This window comes from Harpia harpyja, chromosome 21 (genome assembly GCF_026419915.1).
Source record: "Harpia harpyja isolate bHarHar1 chromosome 21, bHarHar1 primary haplotype, whole genome shotgun sequence".
Lineage (NCBI taxonomy): Eukaryota > Metazoa > Chordata > Aves > Accipitriformes > Accipitridae > Harpia > Harpia harpyja.
This window is the reverse complement of record NC_068960.1, coordinates 14233117-14258905: the sequence shown is the minus strand read 5'-3', so window position 1 is coordinate 14258905 and position 25789 is coordinate 14233117. Positions and strand designations below refer to the sequence as shown.

Genomic DNA, 25789 nt, shown 5'->3' with positions numbered 1-25789 from the left:
TGGACACGCTCCAGCACCTCAATGTCTTTCCTGTAGTGAGGGGCCCAAAACTGAACACAGGACTCGAGGTGCAGCCTCACCAGTGCCGAGTACAGGGGGACGATCACTTCCCTGCTCCTGCTGGCCACACAATTTCTGATACAGGCCAGGATGCCGTTGGCCTTCTTGGCCACCTGGGCACACTGCTGGCTCATATTCAGCCAGCTGTCAACCAGCACCCCCAGGTCTTTCTCTGCCGGGCAGCTTTCCACCGCTCTTCCCCAAGCCTGTAGCGCTGCCTGGGGTTGCCGTGACCGAAGTGCAGGACCCAGCACTTGGCCTTGTTGAACCTCATACAATTGGCCTTGGCCCGTCAATCCAGCCTGTCCAGATCCCTCTGTAGAGCCTCCCTACCCTCAAGCAGATCAACCCTCCCTCCCAACTTGGTGTCATCAGCAAACTTACTGAGGGTGCACTCGATCCCCTTGTCCAGATCATTGATAAAGATATTAAAGAGAACTGGCCCCAATACTGAGCCCTGGGGAACACCACTTGTGGCCGGCCACCAACTGGATTTAACTCCATTCACCACAACCCTCTGGGCTTGTCCATCCAGCCAGTTTTTCACCCAGCGAAGAGTACACTTGTCTAAGCCATGAGCTGCCAGCTTCTCAAGGAGTATGCCGTGAGAGACAGGGTCAAAGGCCTTACTGAAGTCCAGGTAGACAACATCCATAGCCTTCCCCTCATCCACTAGGTGGGTCACCTGGTCATAGAAGGAGATGAGGTTGGTCAAGCAGGACCTGCCTTTCATGAACCCATGCTGGCTGGGCCTGATCCCCTGCTTGTCCTGCACATGCCATGTGAGCACACCAAGATGAACCGTTCCATAATATTCCCCAGTACCGACATCAGGCTGACAGGCCCGTAGTTCCCCGGATCCTCCCTCCAACCCTTCTTGTAAATGGGGGTCACATTGGCAAGCCTCCAGTCATCTGCGACCTCCCCTGTTGACCAAGATTGCTGATAAATGATGGAGAGTGGCTTGGCAAGCTCCTCTGCCAGCTCCCTCAGTACTCTTGGATGGATCCTATCTGGTCCCATAGACTTGTGAGTGTCCAGATGGCATAATAGGTCACTAACTATTTCCTCCTGGATTATGGGGGGTATATTCTGCTCTCCGTCCTTGCCTTCCAGCTCAGGGGGCAGAGTACCCTGAGGATAACTGGTCTCACTATTAAAGACTGAGGCAAAGAAAGCATTAAGTACCTCAGCCTTTTCCTCATCTCTGGTGGCAATGTTCCCCTCTGTATCCAATAAGGAATAGATATTCTCCTTGGCTCTCTTTTTATTGTTAACATATTTGTAAAAACATTTTTTGTTGTCTCTTACAGTAGTGGCCAGATCGAGTTCTAGCTGAGCTTTTGCCTTTCTAATTTCCTCTTTGCATGACCTAACGAGATCCCTGTACTCTTCCTGAGTTGCCTGCCCTTTCTTCCAAAGATTATAAACTCTCCTTTTTTTCTTGAGTCCTAGCAAAAGCTCCCTGTTCAGCCAGGCCTGTTGTCTTCCTCAGCAGTTCGTCTTGCGGCGCATGGGAATAGCTTGGTCCTGAGCCATTAAGATTTCCTTCTTGAAGAATGTCCATCCCTCCTGGACCCCTTTGCCCTTCAGGACTGTGTCCCAAGGGACTCTCTCAGCCAGTGTCCTGAACAGGCCAAAGTTTGCCCTCTGGAAGTCCATGGTGGTGGTTTTGCTGATCACCTTCCTTGCCTCACCAAAAATTGAGAATCCTATCATTTCATGGTTGCTGTGCCCAAGACGGCCTCCGACCATCACACCTCCCACCAGTCCTTCCCTGTTTGTAAACAGTAGGTCTAGCAAGGCTCCTCCCCTGGTAGGCTCACCTACCAGCTGTGTCAGGAAGTTATCTTCCACACACTCCAGGAACCTCCTAGACTGCTTGCTCTCTGCCGTGTTGTATTTCCAGCAGATGTCTGGAAAGTTGAAGTCCTCCACGAGAACAAGGGCACGCGATTGTGAGACTACTGCCAGCCGCTTGTAGAATGATTCATCTGTCTCTTCACCCGCGTTGGGTGGTCTATAACAGACTCCCAGCACAATATCTGCCTTGTTGGCCTTCCCTCTCATCCTTACCCATAAGCACTCAACCTTGTCATCACAATCATGTAGCTCTGTACAATCAAAACACTCCCTAACATAGAAAGCCACCCCATCACCTCTCCTTCCTTGCCTAAGATATGTGGGAGTCCTTGTTGAATCTGTCTAGACTAACTTTACAGTAAACAAAAGTTAGAGCCTGCTAACCCCTTATCCTTGTGTGACCAGACTGTGATGATAGAAAAGTTTATGTCAAGAACAAATCAACTCTACATAGAGGTTTAATTTCCACATCAGCATAATCTATTTAGGCATTCATTCTCATGCTGAGGAAAAATTAATTCCTACAAAGCCAGGAAACTAAAAAAGTACGAGTTCATCAAAACATATTCATGTATTCATTAGGAAAGGTTTGTAATGAAAGGAAAAAGCCAGTAGTACAGATTAGTTTGTCCAGAGATGTAATTTCCAATTTACTGAGGTCTCTAAAAAGAATTCAAGACTCTGAAAGTCAAACTAGGATTTTCAGCATAAAAGATTCAAAATTTTCATCTAGAGTTATCTTTGTGGAGAAGGAGTAATTCACTTTGCATAGACAGACTAGGTGTGGGTTAGATCTGCTAACATCAATCCACTGCTCAGAATATCAGAATTCAGAAAATGCTTCCAAAGTTGCAGTTAATTCTCAGTCCATAGAGTATGATGCAGCAAAATTAGCAGTCTTTCAGCCTTAGCACAGCAGAGCTTGTGTAAGTAACTTTTTGTTGACGCGGAAGTCACGGACACTGCACACAATCAATATGATCAAGCAGATGCCACTTTATTGCCAAGATAGCTCGGTTTATATGTTCATTCTAGTTACTGTTCACGCATAAGCAAATTAGAGATTGGTTAGCATGTGCTGTCCACGCGCCTAGTTACACCTAATGATTGGTTATATCAACACTGTACACGCGCATAAACATAAGGCATAATTGGTTGTATTAACTAAAACATGCGAAACTTGTCTCAGTCTAATTGGTCAAGATAAGCTGCCGAATTGAGGTTCTTTGTGCCAAGTTCCCTTTATCGTGGAATGCGCACCTGTGTTCTTCTAATTGGCATCTTTCTTTTTTTGTCTTCTTGTTTATTCTGTTCAAGGCCTTCTAAAGGCATCTGGAACGCTCTTACTACCGTTAACTAAATATGTGTCCACAAGCAAAGCGTCCTTGAAGCCTGCTGCCTACAAAACATCCTTGGCTCACAAATTGATCAATTCTATCAAGTCTGGATTGTTCACTATGTGCCCATTACTTTCCAAGTACCCCACAACTTTTACCCTACCATTTCTGCTTGCAAGATTACATGGGTGCTGAAGGATTCAGAGGGCTTGTGCTCTGGCAATCACCAGCATGGCTTCCCAGGACTCTTAATGGGTAAAATGCATCTAGAGGCCCCAGTCCAGTTACGTTTAATGATTGAGAGCTAAGTCCAAATGAGATCCTTGAGGTAAAGTTGCTGTGGAAGTACTATACTAATTGTGTTAATACTGGAAAGGAGTGAGTGAAAGCCAGAGAAAGTGATTTGGCACTTTGTGGTCAATCATTCTAAATGGTTTACTGAATATTAGTACTCAGAGTAGGAAACAGCATGTCATTAAACCTATTACAAACACAGTTTTTACCAGCAAAAAGTCCACCTTCTCTCTGGACTTAACTTCTGTCTAGATTTAAAAGAGCAATTCCTCTCATAGGTCCAGTGTTTGTCTTTTCAAACTACATAAACTATCCATGTAAGTTCAGTAAGCATGTGTACTTTTTAAGACGTTCATCAAAACCTTTCTTTTTAAAAAAGACTCTTCTTACAAGAGTAATTCCTCAATTTCCCCCAATGTTTATTTTATTTCCCCTGCTCTGTTTGTATTTGTGAAAGAGTTGATTGAGTTACTAAAAGTAAATTATATGTAAACTGAGGAAGGGAGGGATTCCCACAATGTTTACCCATACGACTGCAGGAAAGTAAAAGCCAGTCAGCATAAATGTGCACCAATGAATGCAATTAATCACTGCCACAGAAACAAGTACTATCAACACACCTGATGTTATTTGCAATCTTTTCCAGGGAAATACCACATTTTTTCTCATTTTTTTTTCTTTGACTGAAGAATTAAATTGAAAACCAGTTTACCATTCCGCACTCCAGTAAAGCTTATTGGATTCTGAAATTTATTGTTCTTTTAAACTATTAAAAGATTACTACGACTAGTTCCCCTGTGGTTCAAAGGAGAAAAGCTGAAAGGCAATGTACAATATTACAATTTCAAGATTTGCTGCCTTTTGAAATCACTAGCTTTTGGCAGGTTGATCTGAGGTTTGACCATTACTTCTCGGATTTAATCTTTTCATCATGCAGTTGTACATGTCCATTTTTTGAACAGCCACAACCTGCAGTGAATTTAAAGGAGCACTGCCCAGTCACACGTTATCGCTGACAAGAGAATACAGGGCATATATCACAATGTCCTGACTCTTACTCAGTATTACCTGATCTGCCAAAGAAACCCATGGAGTGTAGACACGTCATATTGAATTAAAAGAGAAATTAGAGGAGGGACGTGCCTGAAGTACCCAGCACACATTATCACAGTCAACTTTGGTTTCTTTCAAGTCTTGTTGTAAATTGTTTTGATGGAGAACTAGTTGTTGAGGTTATAGTAGGAGGGATATCTCCTTTTAGGCCACCTGGCTAGATTATATTCTGTGACCTTATTGCAACAAATTCTAGCAATTTTATTCTAGCAAATTACAGCAACAAATATTCTGTAGTAGCATCTATCATTTTGCTTACCATTTACCAGGGGACCGTCTTCTGTCTACACATACACAGCACCATCCATTTCTAAATGTAGGTAGAATAACAGTATCTCTACAGTGCTGTTTGCATGAATAGTATAAAATCCATGGTTAGTGTTCAGTTTTCATTTGGACGCTCTACAATCTTTTTCATGATGTTAAGTGTAAATGTTTTAGTCTCTCAGGTTTAGATCTACTGTGATACAGAAGTGGTCACTGAGGAATTGAGGTCACTCAGGAAGTACACTGCCAAGGACACCTAAGAAGGCTTGTTTTAATAAAGTCATTGCTTTTAGATAAAGATTGCTAGAATATGCTGTGGAAAAATGAAGAAATATAATTACCTGGCTTTCTGATACAGAAAAGGAGATGAGTATTTATGGAGTATTAAAAGCAGTATTTTTGAACGGCACAAATAAGTATGTGCTTTTCTTTACCAAGTTCAGGTTCTAATGCTTAACCATGTACAGAGAGGGAAAGTGCTGGAAAGTTAAATGCTTTGTGCAGTAGCTGCTTGTCCCATTAGAAACAGACCCCACTACATGAGGATTTTCTGCAAGCTGGGTAACCATCAGCAAGTGCTAGCATCTGATACGTATAGGAGCACTGGCAAATTCTTTGTGCAATTGTTCAACTGAAATATTTAACAAACTAAAATTTAAGTTTGTCTTGTATGTATTTACTGGAGCTATAGTTCCTATAATCTTCTATTCATGGTCATGCCACTAAAAGAAGTTGCAGTTCTATTGAAAAATGTTAATCTTTAGGCAAAATCCAGTATCATACTGTCAGAAACTAACTCGCCTACTCAGTTATATCAAAGCTTCCTACTGGAGTCATAAAAACAACAAAAAAGACTACTGTAGGCCATCTGCAGTCACTGATCAAATGCTGCCTCAGAATGCAGCTCAAAACTTTCTTCTTTAGTATTATGCCATGTTAGTTTACATCACAATAGTTTCCCAGAGAAAAAAATCCTATTGATGTTACTATGGCATGTACATTGGACATAGGCAAAGTTCTGGCAAAGTCATTATGGGCTTTAGGATTATCTGGCAAGACTATGGTGTGTAATGGTGTGTAATAAGTTACTGCTGCTGCATACAATATAGGATTGTGTTTTGGTGCAAAAAAGGAAAAATACGCCAGCAAGTCCTGTAAACTCCTTACTGGATCAGCTAAGAACATTGGCAACTTATGGTGTGCCCCATAAGGTCTCAGGCAGTTGCTTTGACTATAGGTACCAAAACTACATACCAAGACACTATATAGTACCAATACTACTACACTATGTGTGTAGTATTTTGTTGTCTTTAGAGGGTTTAGCTTTCATACAAGCTATAAGCAAAGCATATGAGGAAGGTTCAAAACACGCTGAATAAGCTCCCCTGGCATTCTTTCTTAATGTATTTTTGTGTTTCTGTATTTCATCACATGATACCTAAGCTTCCTCCTTTGGACTGGGGTGAACTGTAAGTCCCACGTATTTCTATTTTCACTATGTGAGAATACAGACTGTGGGAAAGCTTTGATTATCCATGCTTATGCTTGGCAATACCATGAACAAAAACTGGACTGAAGAAGTATCTCGGGAGGCTGGTTCAGATAAGCTTTGTAGTTAAGATTTTCCAAATATTTTTCTGCTTGAAAGGCAGTTCAAAACACTCAATAAAGAGATTAGTCACATCTCATCCTTTCGAAAATTCTTGTCTAGAGCCAAAACAAAATATTTCTATTTTTTAATCTGGCTTTTCTTTGCATAGGAAGCCAGTAGCTGTAAACTATGCAAGACACTTAATCCAGTGCTCTGAACAAAGTGTTAGCTCAAGTATGTGAAAGAAAAGCTCCTGGTTTAGGCACTCTACTTCTAATCCTACCTAATGACATCTGAAAATGATCTTGTCATTGTTGTATTGAATATAAGATTTCCTAACATTTTCTTATGGGCTTGATCTCCATCACTGTGAAACACACAAAGATCAATGCTGTTCTTATGTGTCACTTTTCTTAGTTAGTAATAAGGCCTCCAAGTCATCCACACGGCAATCCCCAGTGATAATGCCACTGTGTTTCACTGTGGGGCATCCCAGATCAAATATTGTATTTAAACACACCCCCAAAAGTAGCCTTAGCCCCACATCCCTCAGATACACAAGAAAGGTGCCAGTCAAAAAAGAAATGAATGTTGAAAATAAAAATCAACTGCTGGTCTCATTTGTTTTCTCTTGAAAGTTGTGCACGCTGGAAATATTGATTTACGGAGCACTGGTTTGAATTCTGACATGGCTACATACAAAGAACTGCATAAAACTCTGAGGAGCATAATTTGATTTACTGGAAATTGGTGTAGGAACCACAAGGTAAAAAAGGAAGTTTGTGTAACTTAATCTTAGTCAAGCAAGTATTTATGTAGTGTGTCAAGCAGAAGAAGACGTATAGGTAATAAGAGTGTACTGAGCAGGTAGAACAGATGCTGATGAGCTCAAACACTGAAAGTGACAAGCCTGACAGGGACAAATACTGCTCAGGAAGACAAGGGAAAAGAGGGCAGAACACAAAGGCAGTGCAGGAAATACAGGGAGTAACCAATCCACCCACAACAGAAATATTTTTGACTGCTGAAGAAGTATGTGGAAGAAAGAGCTTGAGATAAATTCCCCCTTAGTGTCTCAGCACCCTGACTTGCAGGATGCATTAACTTTGGTCTGTAAGACCTATCAAGAAAAAAAAAATAGAGCAAAGCAGCTTTTAAAATAAAGAAATCATGTTAAAATATGGGACTTTTATTTTCCATCTTGCCCACTGAGACTTTCACAGTCGGCCCTCTCCTTTTGCCTTGCCTTGCAGTCTTGAAGTGGCCTCCTGCATTGCAACACTTTGCACAGCCTTTTCTGGGTCCCTAAGGGTGTCTGCCGTTAGCTCTGACACCCAGTCAGGCTCTGTTCTCCATCCATACCCCGGCAGGAAGTTCCACACATGTGTCTTTCACTTGCCGTTTGTCCCACCTATGCGATTCCCAGCTGACCATGTCCATGTGGTCTCTGAAAGGCTGCAGTCTCGTGCTTCTTCCACAGGATCTAGTGGTGCATATGTCGCAGGGAAAAACAGACAGACATGTAGCAACACTGAAACCTTCCTTCTTGGGCATTATCCAGACATTAATTATCCAGGCATTTTTTTAAGATAATAAGGCCCCAAGTACTCAGTATATGGATGAGAATTATAGCAGCCTTAGAGAACAGCCTGATCTGAATCCCCAAACTGTGAACAAAGGTTGTATTAACAGCCTGCCTCTAAAACAGGTCAGGGAAGAAATGAATGTGGTGGATGTGAATACAAAAACTTTTCATAGTATCAAGGTCAATGGTGATGCTAAAGTGCTTAGTTTAATAAAAGTGTCTCGTTTCCATTGCACAGTTATGATTTGTTACAGAGTAAGTGAAATACTGCCCACTTGAAGGAGGTGATAAAGGTGACCTCATCTGTATGACTTTGCTTCAATGGGATTACAGGACACTCTTATAGTCTTAATACCAATAGACAAGATGGTGGATTGTATTAAGCAACAGGAACAGTAGCTTTTTTTGGCTAGGCCAGCTAGCTCAAAAGAGGAAGTCTGCCATGGTATGTGCAAGCAAATACAGAGGAGGTGCAATGAGAGGGACCTGAGAAGTACAGCATGTCAGAGAGGAGCAGGTCTAATGAGAATCTAAATTGAGATTAAATGACCCCTGGTGATGATGTGAACAGCCTGTAACAAACTGCTGTATTATCTAATTATTACTCTGTCTTGAATAGACCCAGTTTATCTCTAGCATAGACTTCTTGGGACTCAGTCAATGGATGAAATTGGCCCAATTCATCATTTAAAACAAGCAGTTAAGCCTCTGTAAAGCTGTCTGGTATGTGAGGTAAATTAAAGTCTTTACCTTCCTCTTTTTCATCCACTACAGGTCTAAGGCTGAGAAATGCCTGAGGCTGTTTCACTGCCTTGTTAGTCTGACATGCTTGAAAAAGTAATGAAAAGTATTGCTGAGCAGAATGGATGGATGGAACTTTCTCTTACTTTCTGGAGCATTACTCAATGTGAAAGTCTTTGCTAAAATTTTAAGAGAGCATTTGGTATAGAGCATGAAATATAAAATACTTTTCTGCAGTTCTTCACTATAATCTAGTGTAGAGATACTGATTTAAGACAATGATCACTGCTGCTGAAGAATCAGAGTAGCTTTTGTATTTTGTGCATGTGATGCTTGGGAGTAAAGGGGGGCTTTTCATTTACCTTAATTTTGCTCCTTTTCCCCTGACTAGAGAGAGGTATTTTTGGTGTTTGCAATTATAGTCACTGGGTTGACATTGTTCTAAGAATCACCTGAGACATTACATACATGTCTCTCTCAGAAAAACTTCTGTGCAAATCAGCTTGTGTTGGATGTGAGGAGTCATGATGGGGTGATGCCAATTATTGTTGTTCTGAATAAGCCCATGGAGAAAAATGCTATAGTCAATGAGTGTGAATGTAACTGATAAACAACCACAAAGTAGTTAATGAAAAAGAAATCACTGTGGATTTTAGCTCTGCGCTGCTAATGTTAGTGCTTTGTAATTCAGTTTTCTTGCTGGTGAGACAGTATGATTCTTAGCTTCCCCTGGGAAGGAGAAATGGATGGTCAGGAAATGTGGAAACACAAAAGCTGACAGCTGCAGTTGCCCTTTTTAATTATTTTTCAGTTATTCCTCTCATACACTTTTCAACTTCAAGCAGTTATTTAGGAATTTTCAACCTGGTGGCCAACATTGAGGTGCCATACATGCTTGGAGAGCAGAGCAAAATTCTTCACTGATTTATCATCTAGACCAACAGTCCTTTTATTCGCTGTGTTGCCTGACATTTCTCTGTGCTGCTTGATGGCTTAAGGAATTTGTCTCAAGTACTTTGCGTACCAGCATACCAGTAAACAAGATGAAGTGAAAACTAGTTCAGTATATCTCCTTTCAACAGCCCCAGTACAGTATGACTGAAATTATGAGGGCTGATACATTTTTTCTTGCTGATAGCCTTCAGTTTGTTTTTTGTTTTATTTTTTGGTTTTACTGACCTAATGAAAGCACAGAATGTGCTTCTGTCTGGTAGACATATAATGAAGGAAAAGAAGACAAGCAAAGAGACAGTATAGTATGTACTGGAAAAAGATCATGAGCTATCAGGGATATACTACAGCACAGTACAAGATCAAATATGTGGTGGTGTATTAATTCATCTGGTTATTCCTGCCTGCTTAGAATCAGCTCTGTTCTCTTATCTATTCCTAAGGAATTAGATTTTCCCTGTGATACATATTTTTCAGGATTGTCTGTATGGTATTCTTCTCTGACCCTCCTGCAGCAGTGCTGGCATTTTAGAAGGCACTCTAAGGAATTGTACTAGCAATATCCTTTGGGCCATGAAAGGATTGGACAAAAATCATGTGGGAAGCAGTCATTTATTTTAAGTCCCCTAATTCCTGGTGTGATGTGACTAAGTGATACTCTTGGGTTGCTTTCTTTAAGCAAACTCCTATCTCACATGGCTGTGAGGAAGATAGGAAATGTAACTGAGGTGCATCCTAAACTCTTTAAAAAGAGGTAGATCTCAGGAACTTGCTGCCAAAGCCCTCTTGTGTGTAGTACAGAAACTGCACCTCCAGATTGTCCCTAAACACTATCGTTGTTATCACCCACATTATAATGTCTGCAGCCACACTGGCTCCTTTAAGACCTTCTACAGCCACAGGATATTCCTGCTTTGCCTAATGATTATATGTATGTAAAACAAGGTAGCTGCATTTTTTAGAAAAGAAATGATAGCAGCTCCATTTCTCATATAATGTGCCTTTGTGTTTAAAAGATTCTGTCTAGTGTAGTGAAACACCCAGCTTTTTAGCTACTCCTCTGGTAATACTTAGTCTGCATACCAGTAAGTGTCTCTTGCTGCAAACTGGTAAGATTTTGTGAAAAATATAATCCACTTTGTCTGCATATTGTTAGCACTTTGTAGCAGTGGGGAATATGCCAGCAGAGAGAGACTGCAGTAATAATTTATGTGGCAGCATATCACCACAGGAAGTAAAATAATATTCTGCTCTTTCACAGGAGCCAGATAAAAGGAAAACAAATCTCCAAAGCATTTTTGTCAGATGTTCATCCAATAGAATTCCCCACAGAAACTCCAATGGCAGATCTGAATGGCTCGCTGTGTTTTCCGTTTCATTACCACTCAACACTCTAGACTGTAAAAACAGGGAAAGATTACTTCATTCTCTTAATAATTCTTAGCCTTTATAGAAGGATGCAGATGACGAGAAACAGACGTCTAGAAATAAATACAGACTATGCATTACATTCCAAGGGTTTTTTTCCAGCATTAGTTCTTTAATTCTTCCTTCCCCACAAGCATCCACTCCAGAAGAATACAAGGATCATCTGTAGCAATTGACATTAGTATCCTGTAACAAGTAATTAATAAGTAAATGCCCACTTTTGAACTGTATCCTCCTGCTGAAAGATACGAACAACTTCAATAGCCCTTGCAGACTTGCAGAGGAACTTAACTAGAACACGGATGGGAGTTTGGAGCATACCTATGTCTATGATTTTGCACGGAGACCGGATTGCAGAGCTATGGACAGCGGCAGCGCGTCCAGCTGCTGTGGTGTACTGTGCCAGCACAACACCCGCGGTCTGGGCCTCCAGACAGCACAGCTGGGCTACGCGGCCCTGCATTCGGCGCCAGATCAGCAGCCAGCTCGCGGCTGTAGATGAGCTCGGCTGTGCAATGAGTACCTAAGGCACCGAGATCCAGAATGTAGATACTAAAATCTGCTAGTCAGCTGTTGCCTAACTCTGCAAGTGATATAAATTTCTATTAAGTTTCCCGAACCACTCTGGTATGAACTCAGTCGTCAGTTTATTTTACCTGGTTCATGATACCTAGTTAGAAACTCTGCAGAATTAAGCAGCTAACCCCCCCCATCCGCCAAGTAAGTGAGCAGATACTGCTATTGCTTCATCGCCTCTTACGGTGGTAGTAGAGTTCTGACGTTATCTGGGCTGAGGAAGAAATGCTCCCTTGCCTCCATACAGGTTTCTCCATGTTTTGTTTTGAAGCTGTTTGGAGGTTTTGCATGGAATTACACATGAACTGAGACAGGGTAAGTAACGCTGAAAGCAAGTAATAAAAGAACGGGGGTGAGAAGCGAGGGTCCGAACTCTGGGCAACTGCTGCGGATGCTTCAGCGGCAAGACTAAGCCTAGCTGCTGGTGCTTCCTGTGACTGACCCCCCCGAGAGATTTTTACCGAGGGCTTAGTGCCGGGTAACTCCTCAATAGAGAAGAGCCTTCACGAGCACCGGGGGCGACCCCAGGGCACCGTTTGCAGCGTAAGGGGACGGCCGTCATTCCCGCTCTGCCCCGGGAAACGAGCAAGCGGGCAGCGGCTCACAGCAGCGAGCAGGGCAGGCACTAGGCGCAAGCACGCGTAGCCCGGGCCTTGCGCTGGCGCCAGCAGGAGGAGCGCCCGAGCCCAGCGGCCCGGCAGCGGCCGCCAGGGCGAGCACCGGGACCCCGGCGGCGCGGAAGGCCGCCCGGCACCGGCCCTCCCTGCGGGCGGGGCTGCCGGGGAGCGGGGCGCGGCCGCGGCGGCGGCGTGAGCCGCGCGCCGGAAGGAGCCGTCGCCGGCGAAATGGCGGCGGGCGGCGGCGGCAGCGGCAGGTGGGAGAGGCGGGGTGGGTCCGCCGGGCCGGGTGCGCCGGGGTCGGTCCGCCGGGGTGGGTGCGCCGGGCCGGCCGAGGGGACGCGCTCGCCCTGGCGCCGTCGTGCCCCCGCGCTTCCCGCAGCCATCCCTTCCCTTGCGGAGCCGCTCCTCCCGCCCGGAGGGGCTGAGGGGCGCCGGCCGGCCCCGGGCAGCAGCAGCAGCAGGAGGAGGAGGAGGAGGAGGAGGAGGAGGAGGAGGAGGAGGAGGAGGAGGAGGAGGGGGGCGGCGGCGGCGGCTTCGTTTGGAAACCTGCCGGTGCTGGCACGGCTAGGGGCCTGCCTGCGGGCAGGAGGCGGTGGCTCCTCGGGGAGAGGCGGCTTTGGCTGCGGGCGAAACTCGAGGCCTTGGGCTCTGCCCTGACCGCGAAACGGCGGCCAGCCTTCCCCCGATAGCGCTGCCTTGGCTTGTCTCCTCCGCAGGTGGTGGGGAAAGTGCGGTTTATTGCTTTACATCAGGTTTGGACGTAGCTTGTGCACGTATTTTTGCGGGCGAAGGGCAGGTTTGGAGGGTGGATTAGGTTTTGCAACTGTTAATAGAACTTCATAACTACAGTTACGAAGGCTGCCTGGGTAACTTGAAGCATTTTAAGCTTATATATTTATGATCTTGTTCAAGCACAAGCAGATAATAGAAAATTTAGCTTAATCTTCCAAGATTTTAATGCCAACATAGGAAACGGCATCAACGTTTTTTACATAAGGAGTATTAGGGGTGCTCATAGCTGGTGAGACCTGGGTGTCTTTGTTAACTAAATCATTCGTATCATGTTTGATGATTTGTGTGTGTGTGTTAGTGATCTAAGCTTGTCATGTCAGTTTTTGAAGACATAAATTTTGTTTTCAGATCTATGGTTCATCGGTGTTTCACATACCTTTCACAAAATGTCAGGTTTTGTAGAGCATAGGGAAATAAATGTCCTCTTTATTTTTCTGTTCATAAGAGGTAATTCGTTTGTTTGTGTCTTAGGACAGAGAGACAGCTCAGCCTTGGACATTAAGTAATGAGAATGATTTCAGGTGTTTATATTTTTTTTTCTGTGGAAGAGTAATGAGCACCAAAGGCAGGAGACATTAACTGCCCGATTAGTGGAGGCGTATAAAAGGAGCTGAATTTTCTCCAGGAAGGGAAGATAGTCTTTTTACAAAATTTGGGGAACTAACCTATGATAATACATTCCGTAATTGTGTTAGTTTCTGAGAAAATTCAGAGATTCCTATGAAGAACAAGATCCCTTAAAATGGTGAAGTTGTGCGCCCAAGGCTTTGTGTTCCTTTGAAGACCTTGACTTGGCATTGTAAGTCTGTGCATTCATGGCAACATCTGGTTTTTTTCAGGGACGGGGACGGGGGCTGTGTTTTTAACACAAGCTAACTAGTAGCTCTTCCTAAAATATGTGATGTCTGCCAATGAGCTACCAGCAGTTATGTATTTGATGATTCTTTGGAGCATTGTAAAAGAGAGCATTGGAGCATTGCAACTTTATTGGACACCATCATCTGATTTTTGTCTTCTAAAATATTGGTGGAGCAGTATTGTGTCAGGATGTCACTAAAAGCTGTCTGTGTTTGGTTTTAGGTTGAATATCCTGATGCGCCTCTTGCTGTCTTATTGGAGCATGGTGGAGCTTGCATGACCACGTGTTGCCTGAGGTCTTCTCAGAAACTATGTCATGAGGTTATCTTGCTGAGCAAAACTGTTACTTGATGCCTGTTAATAGAAGAGTATCAAATCATTTTGTGACAGCACTTCATAGGGGACTGTAGGTGTTCCTCTCACCAGCACATCATGGTAGATGTAACAGTGAAGAAGATGGATAATCCCACATTTAAAAGTGACACTGTACTTTCTGATGTTCACTTATACTGTCCAAACAAAAGACATCTCATGGTACGACTGAATGCAGTTGGACAACCAGGTAATGTATGTTTAGACTGATGGAGCTGTATTTTAAGTGTATTCATATATTTGTAATGTCTGAATCCTCCTTTGAATGGTTGATATTAATCATTACATGTTTTATTCCAGTTAGAAGCAGAATCATTTCCTACTCAGTCTTCAGAAAGAGGGCTAGCTGGATTCTCCTCATAAAATTAACTACAGAAATGAAAGCTATTAATATAGAATTTGTGGACAGCCTATCTTAAAAAAGAAATTTAAAATTACTTTCTGAGAAGTAGTAACCAAATTAACTTGCTTGCAGGTTTAATTCTATTTATTTATTTTTTCATTTGGCTATAATATCAATATAGTATTTTGGGAATCATGTTAAAAAGTTGGGGTGTTTCCTGCATACAGACAAAAGGTGAGAAGCCAGGGGTTTAAAATAGTGTAACTTAAGTTTAAAATAAAAATTATCAGTAATTAATTTATGAATTTTTATAAAATCTTTATGTGATGATTTACCATCTATTCCAGAGGAGCCTAACAGCTTTGTTTGGTTTTTGGGGATTTCTTTGTTTTAAAAAAATTGGCAACAAGAAAGCTCAGAATAGCAATGGTTTTGACTGACTTACATAATTTGAAGAGTCAAGGCTGTAGTGGAAATGAATTGGCAGATGCCTCTGATTGCCAGCTTGTAGGTTTCTATAAAGTTGTCGAGGAAACTGGCCTTGAAGCTGCTGGTAAAATGTTCTGTAGAAAAGTACTGCTCCTGCTGTGACCGAAGCATTGTTTTCTCGAACCCAGTTGTGACATAAAAAGAATAACTTTTGCAGCTGTTCTAGCATATGACAATGTAAAAAATGATAAAAGTAGGCTTGACAAAGAAGTGGATAATAATTTTGACCCTGATCGGGTCAAAAATGGGTAACCAGTGCTGTAGTGTGTCTTCATGCTGTTCAAGATCTATTTGCTGTGATTTTGCTTGATGCAAAGAACCTTTCAACAGAATGAAATGACAGCATGTGCTACCTACTCTGAAGGTACTTGGTCTGGGAAATTCCTTCATTTATTAAGACAAGAATTGGATTGTAGTATGACAGCTTTTACTCTAACAAGTACGACAACGCTCTACCACTGTCACTTGCTGGTTTTTAGGGAACCTCATGGGGGTTTAGTCTCTGCTGCTTTGGGTCAGTTTTACCTTACACCTCTTGAAACACAGTAGGACATGCAGAGGATCAGAATGGACTTGGAGAACAAAAGAGTTTCATTCATTGATGGCATCGTCTAATTTGTTAAATATTCAAATCAGTTTAATCTGATTGTCATGCAAACAGTAGATGACTTTAAAAATTTCTCATGCTAGGATAGACAATGAAGATATAAGAAACCATCCCTTTTGCCAATTGTTAAAATAAGTGTTACTAAATCAGATGAAAGTGTGCATTGTGACTGCGTAGATGCTGAGTCAGCCAGTAGACCGTGAAAGTGTTTCATTTATTTCTACTGACAGAACTTAATAACAGAAATATTTCTTTGTAGCAAATTGAACTATATTTCAAGTTATCTGTATAATTTTTTTATCCTCTAGATTTTTAATATGTGGAATGCATACCAAAACTTTGTGTACGTGGAAGTTGCACATAGATTCTGTTCTTACCTGGTGTTTAACACACACACACCCCCCCCCCACTGTGTTCTTACAGTATTCCTGTCATATTTCAAACTCCTTTGGAACACAGAAGATTTGGCATCTGAGAAACACATGAGAGAAGCTACAACAGAAAGAGAGCACCAGTACAGATGTGGTGATGAACTGTGTGACAAGGACAGGAATAATCTAAAAACAGAAAGAGAATTAAATAGTGAAGGAGTAGAAGCTCTGCTAGATGATGACGGAGACTTGGAAGTGGTCAGAAGACCTCGAAGTGCCTCTGATTTAGAGGCAGAGGATCTTTTGAGGGATAGAGTGTATCCTGTAGTTCTGATGAAAGGGAAAGAAGATGCTTTTGAAGATGAACAAGAAGAATGTACTTGTAGTGATGTCGTTAAAATAGGTAAATAGCAGGCTTACAGTCATATGTTTGTGTAAAACGAAAAATAGGTTTTCTTTAGAAATGGAACAGCAGTTGTTAAGTGAAAGGAGATAATAAAACAAACGTAATACTGTGATATTGTAAATATTTTAAAAATATACCATTTTTATCCAGAAGTGATTTGGGCAGTAGTATACTATGGGAAACTTGGTGGTCCTTAGCTAGAGTGGGGGTTTTGGCTTTATCTAGCATTATTATATAGAATTAATAGTGTTTAGTTCTATATTTGAAAGGGAAGTGTGACGTGATTTTCAAATTTGCCGCTATGGAACTCGATTTGAACAACATTTTGAGGTAATTATTTCTGCTCTACTTTCATTTTCACAGAACATACTATGGCAACCCCCTTAGAAGATGTTGGTAAACAAGTAAGTATTCTGCCTTGCAGTATCTTGCTGTTCATGGATTGTGCTTCAGAATTTACTCGGTTTTAACTGCTTCTCTTATCCACAGGTCTGGCGTGCAGCCTTTCTTCTTGCTGATTACATTCTGTTTAAACGGGACACATTCAGGTGTTGCTCGGTGCTAGAGCTTGGAGGTGGTACTGGAATTACAAGCATTATCATGGGAACAGTTGCCAAGAGAGTTTATTGCACAGGTAAGGCAGTTATTTTCAGTTAAATATTTTCATGAAACTTCACAAAGCAGTGCTTTCATCCTGGCATTTTCATCCTCATCTATTCAGTTTTAGTTAATCATTTTTTATTAGTGTATATAAAGTTGTGTTGTTTATTGAAAAATAACAAGAACTTTCTCAACAGATTGAAAAAGCTTTACTACTTTTAAGTGCAAGAGTTTAAAAGCAAGATACATTGCTGTGAACTCAAGATAGTGTGCCTAGATTAAAATAGGTAGTATGAGGATCTAACTTCTTTCTTCAAGGGTGGCTCAGAGCTTAGTACTGAAAGACAAAAGCAAGAAGGATACTAGGGAAGCAATCATCAGTGGATAGAGTTGCTCTGAATTTTCCTTAATCTCATCAATTTGAGAGAAACTGAGTATTAGTCTGAGAGGTCAGGGGCATGCACGGCCCATGCAAAATATTCTTATTTTGAATATCATTATCACTTTTTCCAGATGTTGGTGAAGATCTTCTGGCCATGTGTGAGCAAAATGTTGTGTTAAACAAACACCTGATGGAGCCAGGAGGTAAGTGCTGTACAGTCAGTGTTTGTCCAATTGCCTATATGAACTGCTTTGGGATTAAACAGCACAGTCATTGACTGCTAGCATATTCACAAGTAAAATTAAATTTTTGTCTTGGTTAGAAATTACTCATTTAAAAAGATAGATGTGAGATACCTATATGTAATGGGACAGCTTCCTTTTGAGAAGAGCAAAATACTTACTCTTTCTCTGGTCATCATTTAAGACTAGCTGTAGTTCCTACACAGTCATTGTGTGAGTTTCACTGAGGTACTTGGGAGGATCGTAGATATCCAGGTGCCAAGGGTTGCACAAACAGAGCATAAATGGCAGAGGTAGAACCCTGGAAAGGAGAAGCATTTTGCAGGTGAGACTTGTGAAAGAGAACATAGGTTGCCTTTCTGAACCTTAAGTTCATCTTGTTCTCTTGTGAGTGGGTAACTGGTTTTGTACAGTAAATGGTTTGATGTTCAATGTTACTGGTTTCATATGTCCTCATGATAGGTCTTCATCACTTGTTTCAGTACAGATTTTGACCCTCTACTTTTGCTTAGGTACTGTCTGAAAGGCCATTTATGACCAATGTGATCTTTCTTCACCCACAGGAGGGGAAGTTAAGGTAAAGGAACTGGACTGGCTGAAAGATGAATTCTGCACTGGTAGGTGGTTATAACGGGTCCTTTCAGATGAGGTTTGGTGTTTTGTTTTGGGTTTTTTTTCCCCTTCATACCCATCAAGAAAAGCTTATTCCATTGTTTATGAAGTAAGCCCTCCAGCACATACGCCTCTGGAAAAATAGTTGAAAGTACCCGATTGTCTTTGAGTGCATCATTGCCTTGTGAATGAATAAGGAAGGGTTTACTGATAGGTTGAGAATAGACGAGTGGTGGCTGTCCTTTACTTAGGTCAAAATCCAGAGGTGCAAACAAGATGTGTCTGTTACGTGGTGATAATGGAATCCAGGCACAGTGATGTGGATTGGAGTTACTGTCATCCAGATTTTGATGTGATGGTATTGTGTGGCTTATGATTGCATGAATACAAAACTATAAAAGGTGGTGGGGAGGGTAGGTTATGATTTGCAGATGTATAAATACTTTTTCCAAATATAGTGGTGAATGTGTTATATTTTAAATATTTGCCAAGGGAATGTATTCTGCTGCTTTTAGCAAAATAAAGGCAACTAACTTGAGTAACACTTACAGTGCAATTAATGATAGTAAAGCAGATCACTAAAACTTTCTTTCTAGTGATTGCACTAGGTTATATGAAGCCTACTTTATAGATTTTTATATCATCAGTTGGATTTGATGTAATGCTTCTAAAAAATAGAACAACTATTTAAGCAAGCGGAAACATCCTTTACACATTCAAAAGCCTCTCTTGGACCTCAAAAAATTCTGGTTAATGAAAATACTTGATACTGTCAGTTGAAAAGGCTTTATGTTTTTAGACTTTCAGAGAAAGTTTCTATATTTTAAAAAAGTAAATTTTAAAAAGCATGATGAAGTCGGAAGCTTAATCAAAACTTGTACGAAGATGCATTTTTTTTTTTTTATTTAAAGGATTATTTATTTTAATCTAGTTAAATCTGTGATCTTGCTACAGGGTAGTAATTGGTTGTAAATTCTAAAGTGAAAGTAAACTTACTCTTGCCAGTCAGCCTTGGGAGGATTGGACATAACACAGAGAAAGCAAAGGACTGCAGGGAACTTGTGGGGTGCTCCATTTATGGAGTAGCAGGTGACCACAGGAGTTAAGTTTCTTTTTTCCAGCTGTCAATCATTTGAGACATTTAATCATGTACACCAAAATCAAATTCTGTTACAGATCCTGAAGCTCCTTATAGCTGGTCTGAAGAAGAGATTGCTGATTTGCATAACCACTGTACTGTGATAATGGCAGCTGATGGTAGGAAAATATAAACAGTAAGCTTTTAAATCAAACACTTGAGCATTATGAGTAATAATTTAAACATACCTAGTTTCCTTGTAAAATCTAGTAGGTGAGATCCTTACCTAATTTGTCAAAGCTCTGCCTTAAGTGTTCCTGCCTGTATTTTTTTTTTTAAACAATTGTATTTACATTCTGAATTAGCAATAGGAAAACAGATGTTGAAAACTACTAGGTTTTTCTTTCCTTTGCTGTGGTAATTATTTGTTACTAAATATATTACTCAAAGAACATAATCACAAGTGATGAATTTGACTTTCAGAAAAGTTGTTGTCCTAACTTTGTCTTGCATCAGATAACCTCCATGCAAGTAGTGATAAATAGGTGGTTAGACTAATATATTCTATAATGTGAAAAACAGTTTCAGATGCTGCATTTGCCCATAGAGTCTATGCATTTGGATATCTCTGTCTTTTTTTTCCTGCTCCTTTTCTTGCTTAAGTGAAAGACTGAAACCTGACATGCTAGTTTATCTTTATAGGAGAACCATTGTTGTTTTGATAGATAAATAAAGGAGGATTGTTTTTCATTATGATACTGAAAGGTGTTGCAAGACTGCTTTCTGAGGAGATGTGGTCATAATAGTATATTAGTAACTGCCTTTTCTGTGTTTGTATAAGAAATGAGGCCCTATACACTGTGATATCCTGTCTTTTTTAGCTTTGCAGTAAGATGTTTCCAGGCTGAGAGAAATCTTGTAAAAGTTTTGTAAGTTGTCTGACAGAAGTGATTCCCATTGATAGAAGAGAAATCTTAAAGAAAGCCTGACATAAATAGCAGCAGTGGATACTATTACAGGGTCAGTTGTTGCCATTAAAAATATACTTCGGGATTTAGTTAAAATAGTGACTTGTTTGATTAGAATAATCGAACTAAGGCCTGTTGTTGTTTCATACCTGAGACTTAGGTAAATAATACACTTAAATATTTTATGCTCTTCATCTTTTTTTTTTTTTTTTAGTGTTCTATGATGATGACCTGACAGATGCCTTGTTCAGAATGCTGTACAGAATCACACACAACTTGAGGAATTCTTGCACAGTTTACCTAGCATTAGAAAAGCGGTAAGTATTACCAAGAACTTAAAGTAAAAAGCACTAAAAACTTTATGTACTTTCTTTATTTGGAAGAAACATCTGATTTGATTGAAGGTCAGCTTCTGATTTTCATTGTATTAGTTGATCACAGGCTGCAGTATATGCTCAAGACAAGCATTTGTTTTTATACATGCTTAATTTTTATCAGTTTGGAATTTGACTTCCGCAAGAGTGTGGCTGTTGTTGTCCTGCCTTTGTCTCGCATGAGATAATCTCTGTGCGAGTAAGGATAAATAGTTGGCTAGACTGATGTATTCTATAATGCCTGAAAATATTTGCTGTATGTTTTTGAGGTCACAGAGTGGAATGAAGGGGCTTAGAATTAGGGTGTATGTTTCCCAGCTTGAGTACCTCTATAACAATTTCTCTTGTGTTTTCTTTCAGGGAATCACTGAATGTTTTTAGTAGTCATGTGTTGCAGTCCATTCATAAACTAATATATAAATAGGCTTTGCTTAAATCTTTGGAGATATGTGCGCAATAGCTATTCATATGATTTGTTGCCAAGTGTTTCTCCAGGAAGCCAAGCCAATGATTCTGTTGTGGCAAAGTGCCTTAAAATCAATGGAAAGATTCATCCAAGAGTTATTGTGTATTGACGCTAATATAAGTCTTGCCCGCTTTTCAGGAAGGCGGGGGGGGGTGTTACTTTTTTTTTTTTTTTGCTATTGAAGTTAGTTAATTACACTGTGAAGACCCACATTTTCCATTAGCTGAGGAAGGTTACATAGCTATTTAAGATGCCAGTACAGGAGAGACATTTTAAATTAAATATTCTCTTGCCAGGCTGAACTTCACTTTGAGACATATGGATGTTACATGTGAAGCCTACAGTCATTTTAGAAATACTCTAAGTGATTTGGAGAACCTCCAAGATAGAAAAATTAAATATACTGTGGAGCCTGTTAAGCTTGATTTCTGCCAGTTTCTCATTTATGAACGAATTGAGCAGTTGGTAAGTAGCATTCATTAAAATAAATGTAATGTGTTGGGCTAATCATCTCAAATTAGTTTTCAGCTGTTTACTTAACATGAAGTAAGAACAGGAGAACAAACATTACCTTTTCATTTATTTCCATTTAGCTTTTTGTTGTTTTAAAATGATTCTTGTTTGTCCTTTCATAATCCATACTAGATTGACATAACATACCCTTTTCTATCACCAGCAGTACAGTGACTTTGCACTCATTTCCTCAAAGGTTAAAAAACAGTCTCCATTACTTTGTAAAATACAGTTTTTGTGATTGACTAGAAAATGGGACCAATATCTCTTCTCATTTATTGGCTTGTCATTTCATAGTTTTAGTAATTCCTTTCCCAGTTCAGGGTTCAGGAAATAATGTTCTAATATCTATGAAGAAGTCAATTAGCTGTAAACCTCTGTTATTCAGAAACATGTCAGATATAATATTTGTAGTTATCTAATTACCTACCAAGCACTTATGGTTCTCTTTCACTGTTTTTTTTTTTCCAATTGTCTGCTCTTACGAATATTATGTGGTGTAGCTAATAGCTTGCTAGTTTCTAGAGCAATACAATCTAACAAATCTTTTTAGAGAACTTGCATATCTTGTACTGGACTGCAAATCTGTTACCAAGAAATAATGTTCCTGTAGTCAACATACTATTGCTGTGTCTTCTGCAGTATGTATGCATAGTAAGATTATGGGGGCCACAGTTACTTCATGAGATTGATTCATTTTACTTAATGCTGATACCTTCAGGCATAAAACATGCGTGCAAAACTTAAAACAAGTTTTCCAAGTACATAAATGTAACCTGGATTATACCTAAATGTGTTAAACTCATTCCCTGGCCTTTTTGTGGAAGGCTACTGGTCTTTGAAACACATGCCTTTTTAAAACGCCTAAGTTTGTTATTTATCATGAAGTATATTGCCACAATTCAAGATGTCATGGTGAAGAGTATGTGAGTCTGCTTAATCATCTTTTGTATAGTAGACAAAGTGTATACTAATTCATTCTACAGAATTGGTCTGTTTTTCGTCTTCATTGTCCAACAGATTGAGAAGGGTGTGCGTGTTTGTATAAGATATGCATTTGTGAGACCTTGATTTCTCAGTAATTTGAGTATTTTTTCAGTTGTATTTGTACTAGCATTATTGAAAGCGTTTGTCAACACAGGCTAAGAAAAAGAGCAAGATTATCAGGCAAAATATTGCAGAAGGTCATGCAGACCAATGAAATTATTTTAGAACAAATTATTTGAATGATACTAATTTTTTATTTAAAAAAATCATGCGACAAGAATGAAGAAATCAATTCTATTGCTCTATCTCAAAGATAATTTGGTGGTTGTTCTAAGAGATTACATAGATATCTTTTACATAGATATTACATAGATGTGGATTGGAGTTTTTACATAGATATCTTTTACATAGATATCTTTACATAGATATGTATCTTTTACATAGGTATTATATCTATATAATAGAGTGTGTTTTTTATATATAAAAGAGTGTGTCTTAAAATTTGTCTTCAAATGGGCATGTTGAACTTTTTCACAATTGCAACCTACTGATCTAATGCCTGTATGTATTTTTTCCACTCCTACAGGAATTGTGGAAGATCATTGCTGAACAGCTAACATGACAGGGCCATGAGAAAATAGAAGATCTTTATCTAAGGATAAAAGCTTTTTTTGATGTTTTATTAAAAAAGGATTTTCATCCCAAGAAAAGCATTTTCCTGCTGGAACTGTGTTCTCAGAAAGTATTGCTATGCAGATTTGCTTTACTTCAGTAAGTTTTGGGTTTGGCACTTAGGTTTCTTTGATGTTTCTTTTACAAAACTGTTTAATATTGATCTTCAGAGTACGTGCTGGGTGCCAAACAGTGGCAGTGACACAGTGACTTGCTCTTTGGGATTGACGACTTAGGTTTTAGAGTGTGACAAAGAGGTATTTAACCTTTTCCATGTGGCTGATTGGCAGATGTCATGCATTTTCCTTTACAATTTTCTGAACACGGACACTGTTCTTGGTCTCATCCCAGTTCCACATTATTTGTATTTATGGACATTTGTGAAACAGTGTTCTGGGCAAGACCTGTTTGTCTTTCATGGACTTTTCTTTAAGCAATCTGTTTACGAAACTTAATCCTTAATTTTCATTTTGTCCTATCTAAATCGTTCTAGTTTAGGGCTACTGTTGGAACTGAAAGGGAGACAAGATGCATTTTGTTTGAACCTCTAAAGGTACTCCACAGAGGTCTTGGAGCTATATTGTCCTGCTGGAATGATAAGCTATTCTGTCCTTGCCAGGTTGAGGGTGGGAAGGTACCATATGAAGTGATATGCTACTGCTCTTTAAATGTTTGGAATTCTACCCTCAACGTATACGTGTGAGGCTGGGGAGGAGGGGGTGACAAAGAATGTCTTGCCCATACAAATGGGGCCTTCAGTATTTTAGCTTTTGGATTAAAGTACAACATATTGATCAAATCTCTCCTGTGTTATTAATGAAACCAAAAATCTGTTTGTACTTTCTATAAATTTTATGTGTACTGTTATGTTTATGTCACTTGCCATATGTACGCTGTCACGGAAGTTCTTGTGCCTGCTGGATTCTTTAGCATTATGAGAGTATCGGTGATGAAGCTGTTCCAGCCTGTGACTTGTGGGAGTCTGCATACATTACATTAGAAGCATCTGGCTGACTTCTTGAAAGTCTGTTTTACATTTGGTTTAATTCAGTTGGTTTAGGTCAGTTATTTCATAACCTGCTTAGGTGTATGAAGACATATTTTCTTCATGTTCTTTAATGAGATGAAGGGTTATTAGATGATGATGGTCTTTTCCTGTGAGTATAGTCAAAGCAAAAATTTACGTTATGTTAGCATATATCTGCCTAGATTAATACAGAACTTCGGTCTCAGAACCCTCATTTGAACTTCAAAGATATAAAACTGTATTTTAATCCAAAGATTTCCAAACTAGTGTTCTTTTGTTTGTTTGTTTGTTTTGTAATGTTATTAACTTTGGTAGATTAACTGAAAACAACTGGTTTTGAATGTAGCTGCTTATTTAAGTAGTAATTTTTTGCTACAGTCTTCAAAAAATTGCTACTTAAATAAGCAGCTACATTCAAAACCAATTGCTTTCAGTTAATTTGAACTGATGTGAGATAGCATGTGCAGTTAGAGAAGGTTTTTGTCTTGCACAGGACTTCCGAAAGTCTTTGGAATTATCAGCAGAAACTCATCTGGGCAGAGGGATACTGTAGCTCTTTTAAATGTAGAATTCAGACATTTTACCGCAGCTGGCTTAAATTGACATCTGAAAAAGATTTTTATACTTGTATCTTTGGTTGAGTAAATACAAACATCATGGCTGCTTGGGAAGCAAGCTGAAGTAGGATTTCCTCCTAAGGAAACAAAGTTAATCTTTCTATTGAAGGGAAACAACAGCTTTGAGGGTTCAGTGACAGAGATCTAAAGGCCAAATTGCAAATTTGGATAGGACCCTTTTCACTGGTGATAAGGAATAGTCAAAACCAGGCAACAATTCTAAGAACACAAGAATCACAAGAGTCTCACAATGCCTTAGCTTTGCAGTCTTAATGAGAGATAATATAGTCTGTTTTGCCAGAGAATTGTCCGTTGCTACTTAAGGATATTAAGTACAGATGCCACCTCCTCAATTTTTACTTTAATCGTACTTTAAATGTGTCATATGTGGTAGTTGTTTTCAGAACTCATCATGCAAATTTACACCTTTAGCAGTTTGTTGTTTATTAAGATGATTAAAAGTGGGGAATTTAGTCTTGAGCATACAGGTTATGACTGGAAATCAAGTTAGCGCCTAAAATGCTAATGCGTTGAGCACATTATCTGTACGAAGGATTTTTTCCTAATAAAGCATGATTTAAAAAATA

General features: G+C 39.9%; 2 protein-coding genes across 3 annotated transcripts; one reads left to right on the top strand and one right to left on the bottom strand.

Moving 5' to 3' along the window:
- Window positions 1-295: 295 nt before the first annotated feature.
- On the bottom strand, window positions 296-2383 carry LOC128134875 (uncharacterized). The gene is made up of 2 exons (XM_052773103.1): window positions 1821-2383; window positions 296-921 (listed from the first exon to the last, which is right to left on the bottom strand). Exons 1-2 carry the CDS (start codon window positions 2128-2130, stop codon window positions 353-355), a joined length of 879 nt encoding a protein of 292 aa, XP_052629063.1. The 5' UTR covers window positions 2131-2383; the 3' UTR covers window positions 296-352.
- A 10542-nt stretch (window positions 2384-12925) lies between these two features.
- METTL22 (methyltransferase 22, Kin17 lysine) lies at window positions 12926-25789 on the top strand. Of its 2 annotated transcripts, XM_052773017.1 has the most exons (11): window positions 12926-14017; window positions 14299-14638; window positions 16311-16661; window positions 17028-17068; window positions 17154-17298; window positions 17778-17849; window positions 18452-18505; window positions 19677-19757; window positions 20761-20863; window positions 21683-21851; window positions 23473-25789. In XM_052773017.1, the coding sequence occupies exons 2-11, from the start codon at window positions 14509-14511 to the stop codon at window positions 23506-23508; spliced, it is 1182 nt and encodes a 393-aa protein (XP_052628977.1). In that variant the 5' UTR covers window positions 12926-14017; window positions 14299-14508; the 3' UTR covers window positions 23509-25789. The 2 variants fall into 2 exon arrangements, with proteins under 2 accessions (XP_052628977.1, XP_052628979.1); XM_052773019.1 differs by lacking the exon at window positions 12926-14017 and having other exon boundaries at window positions 14064-14638.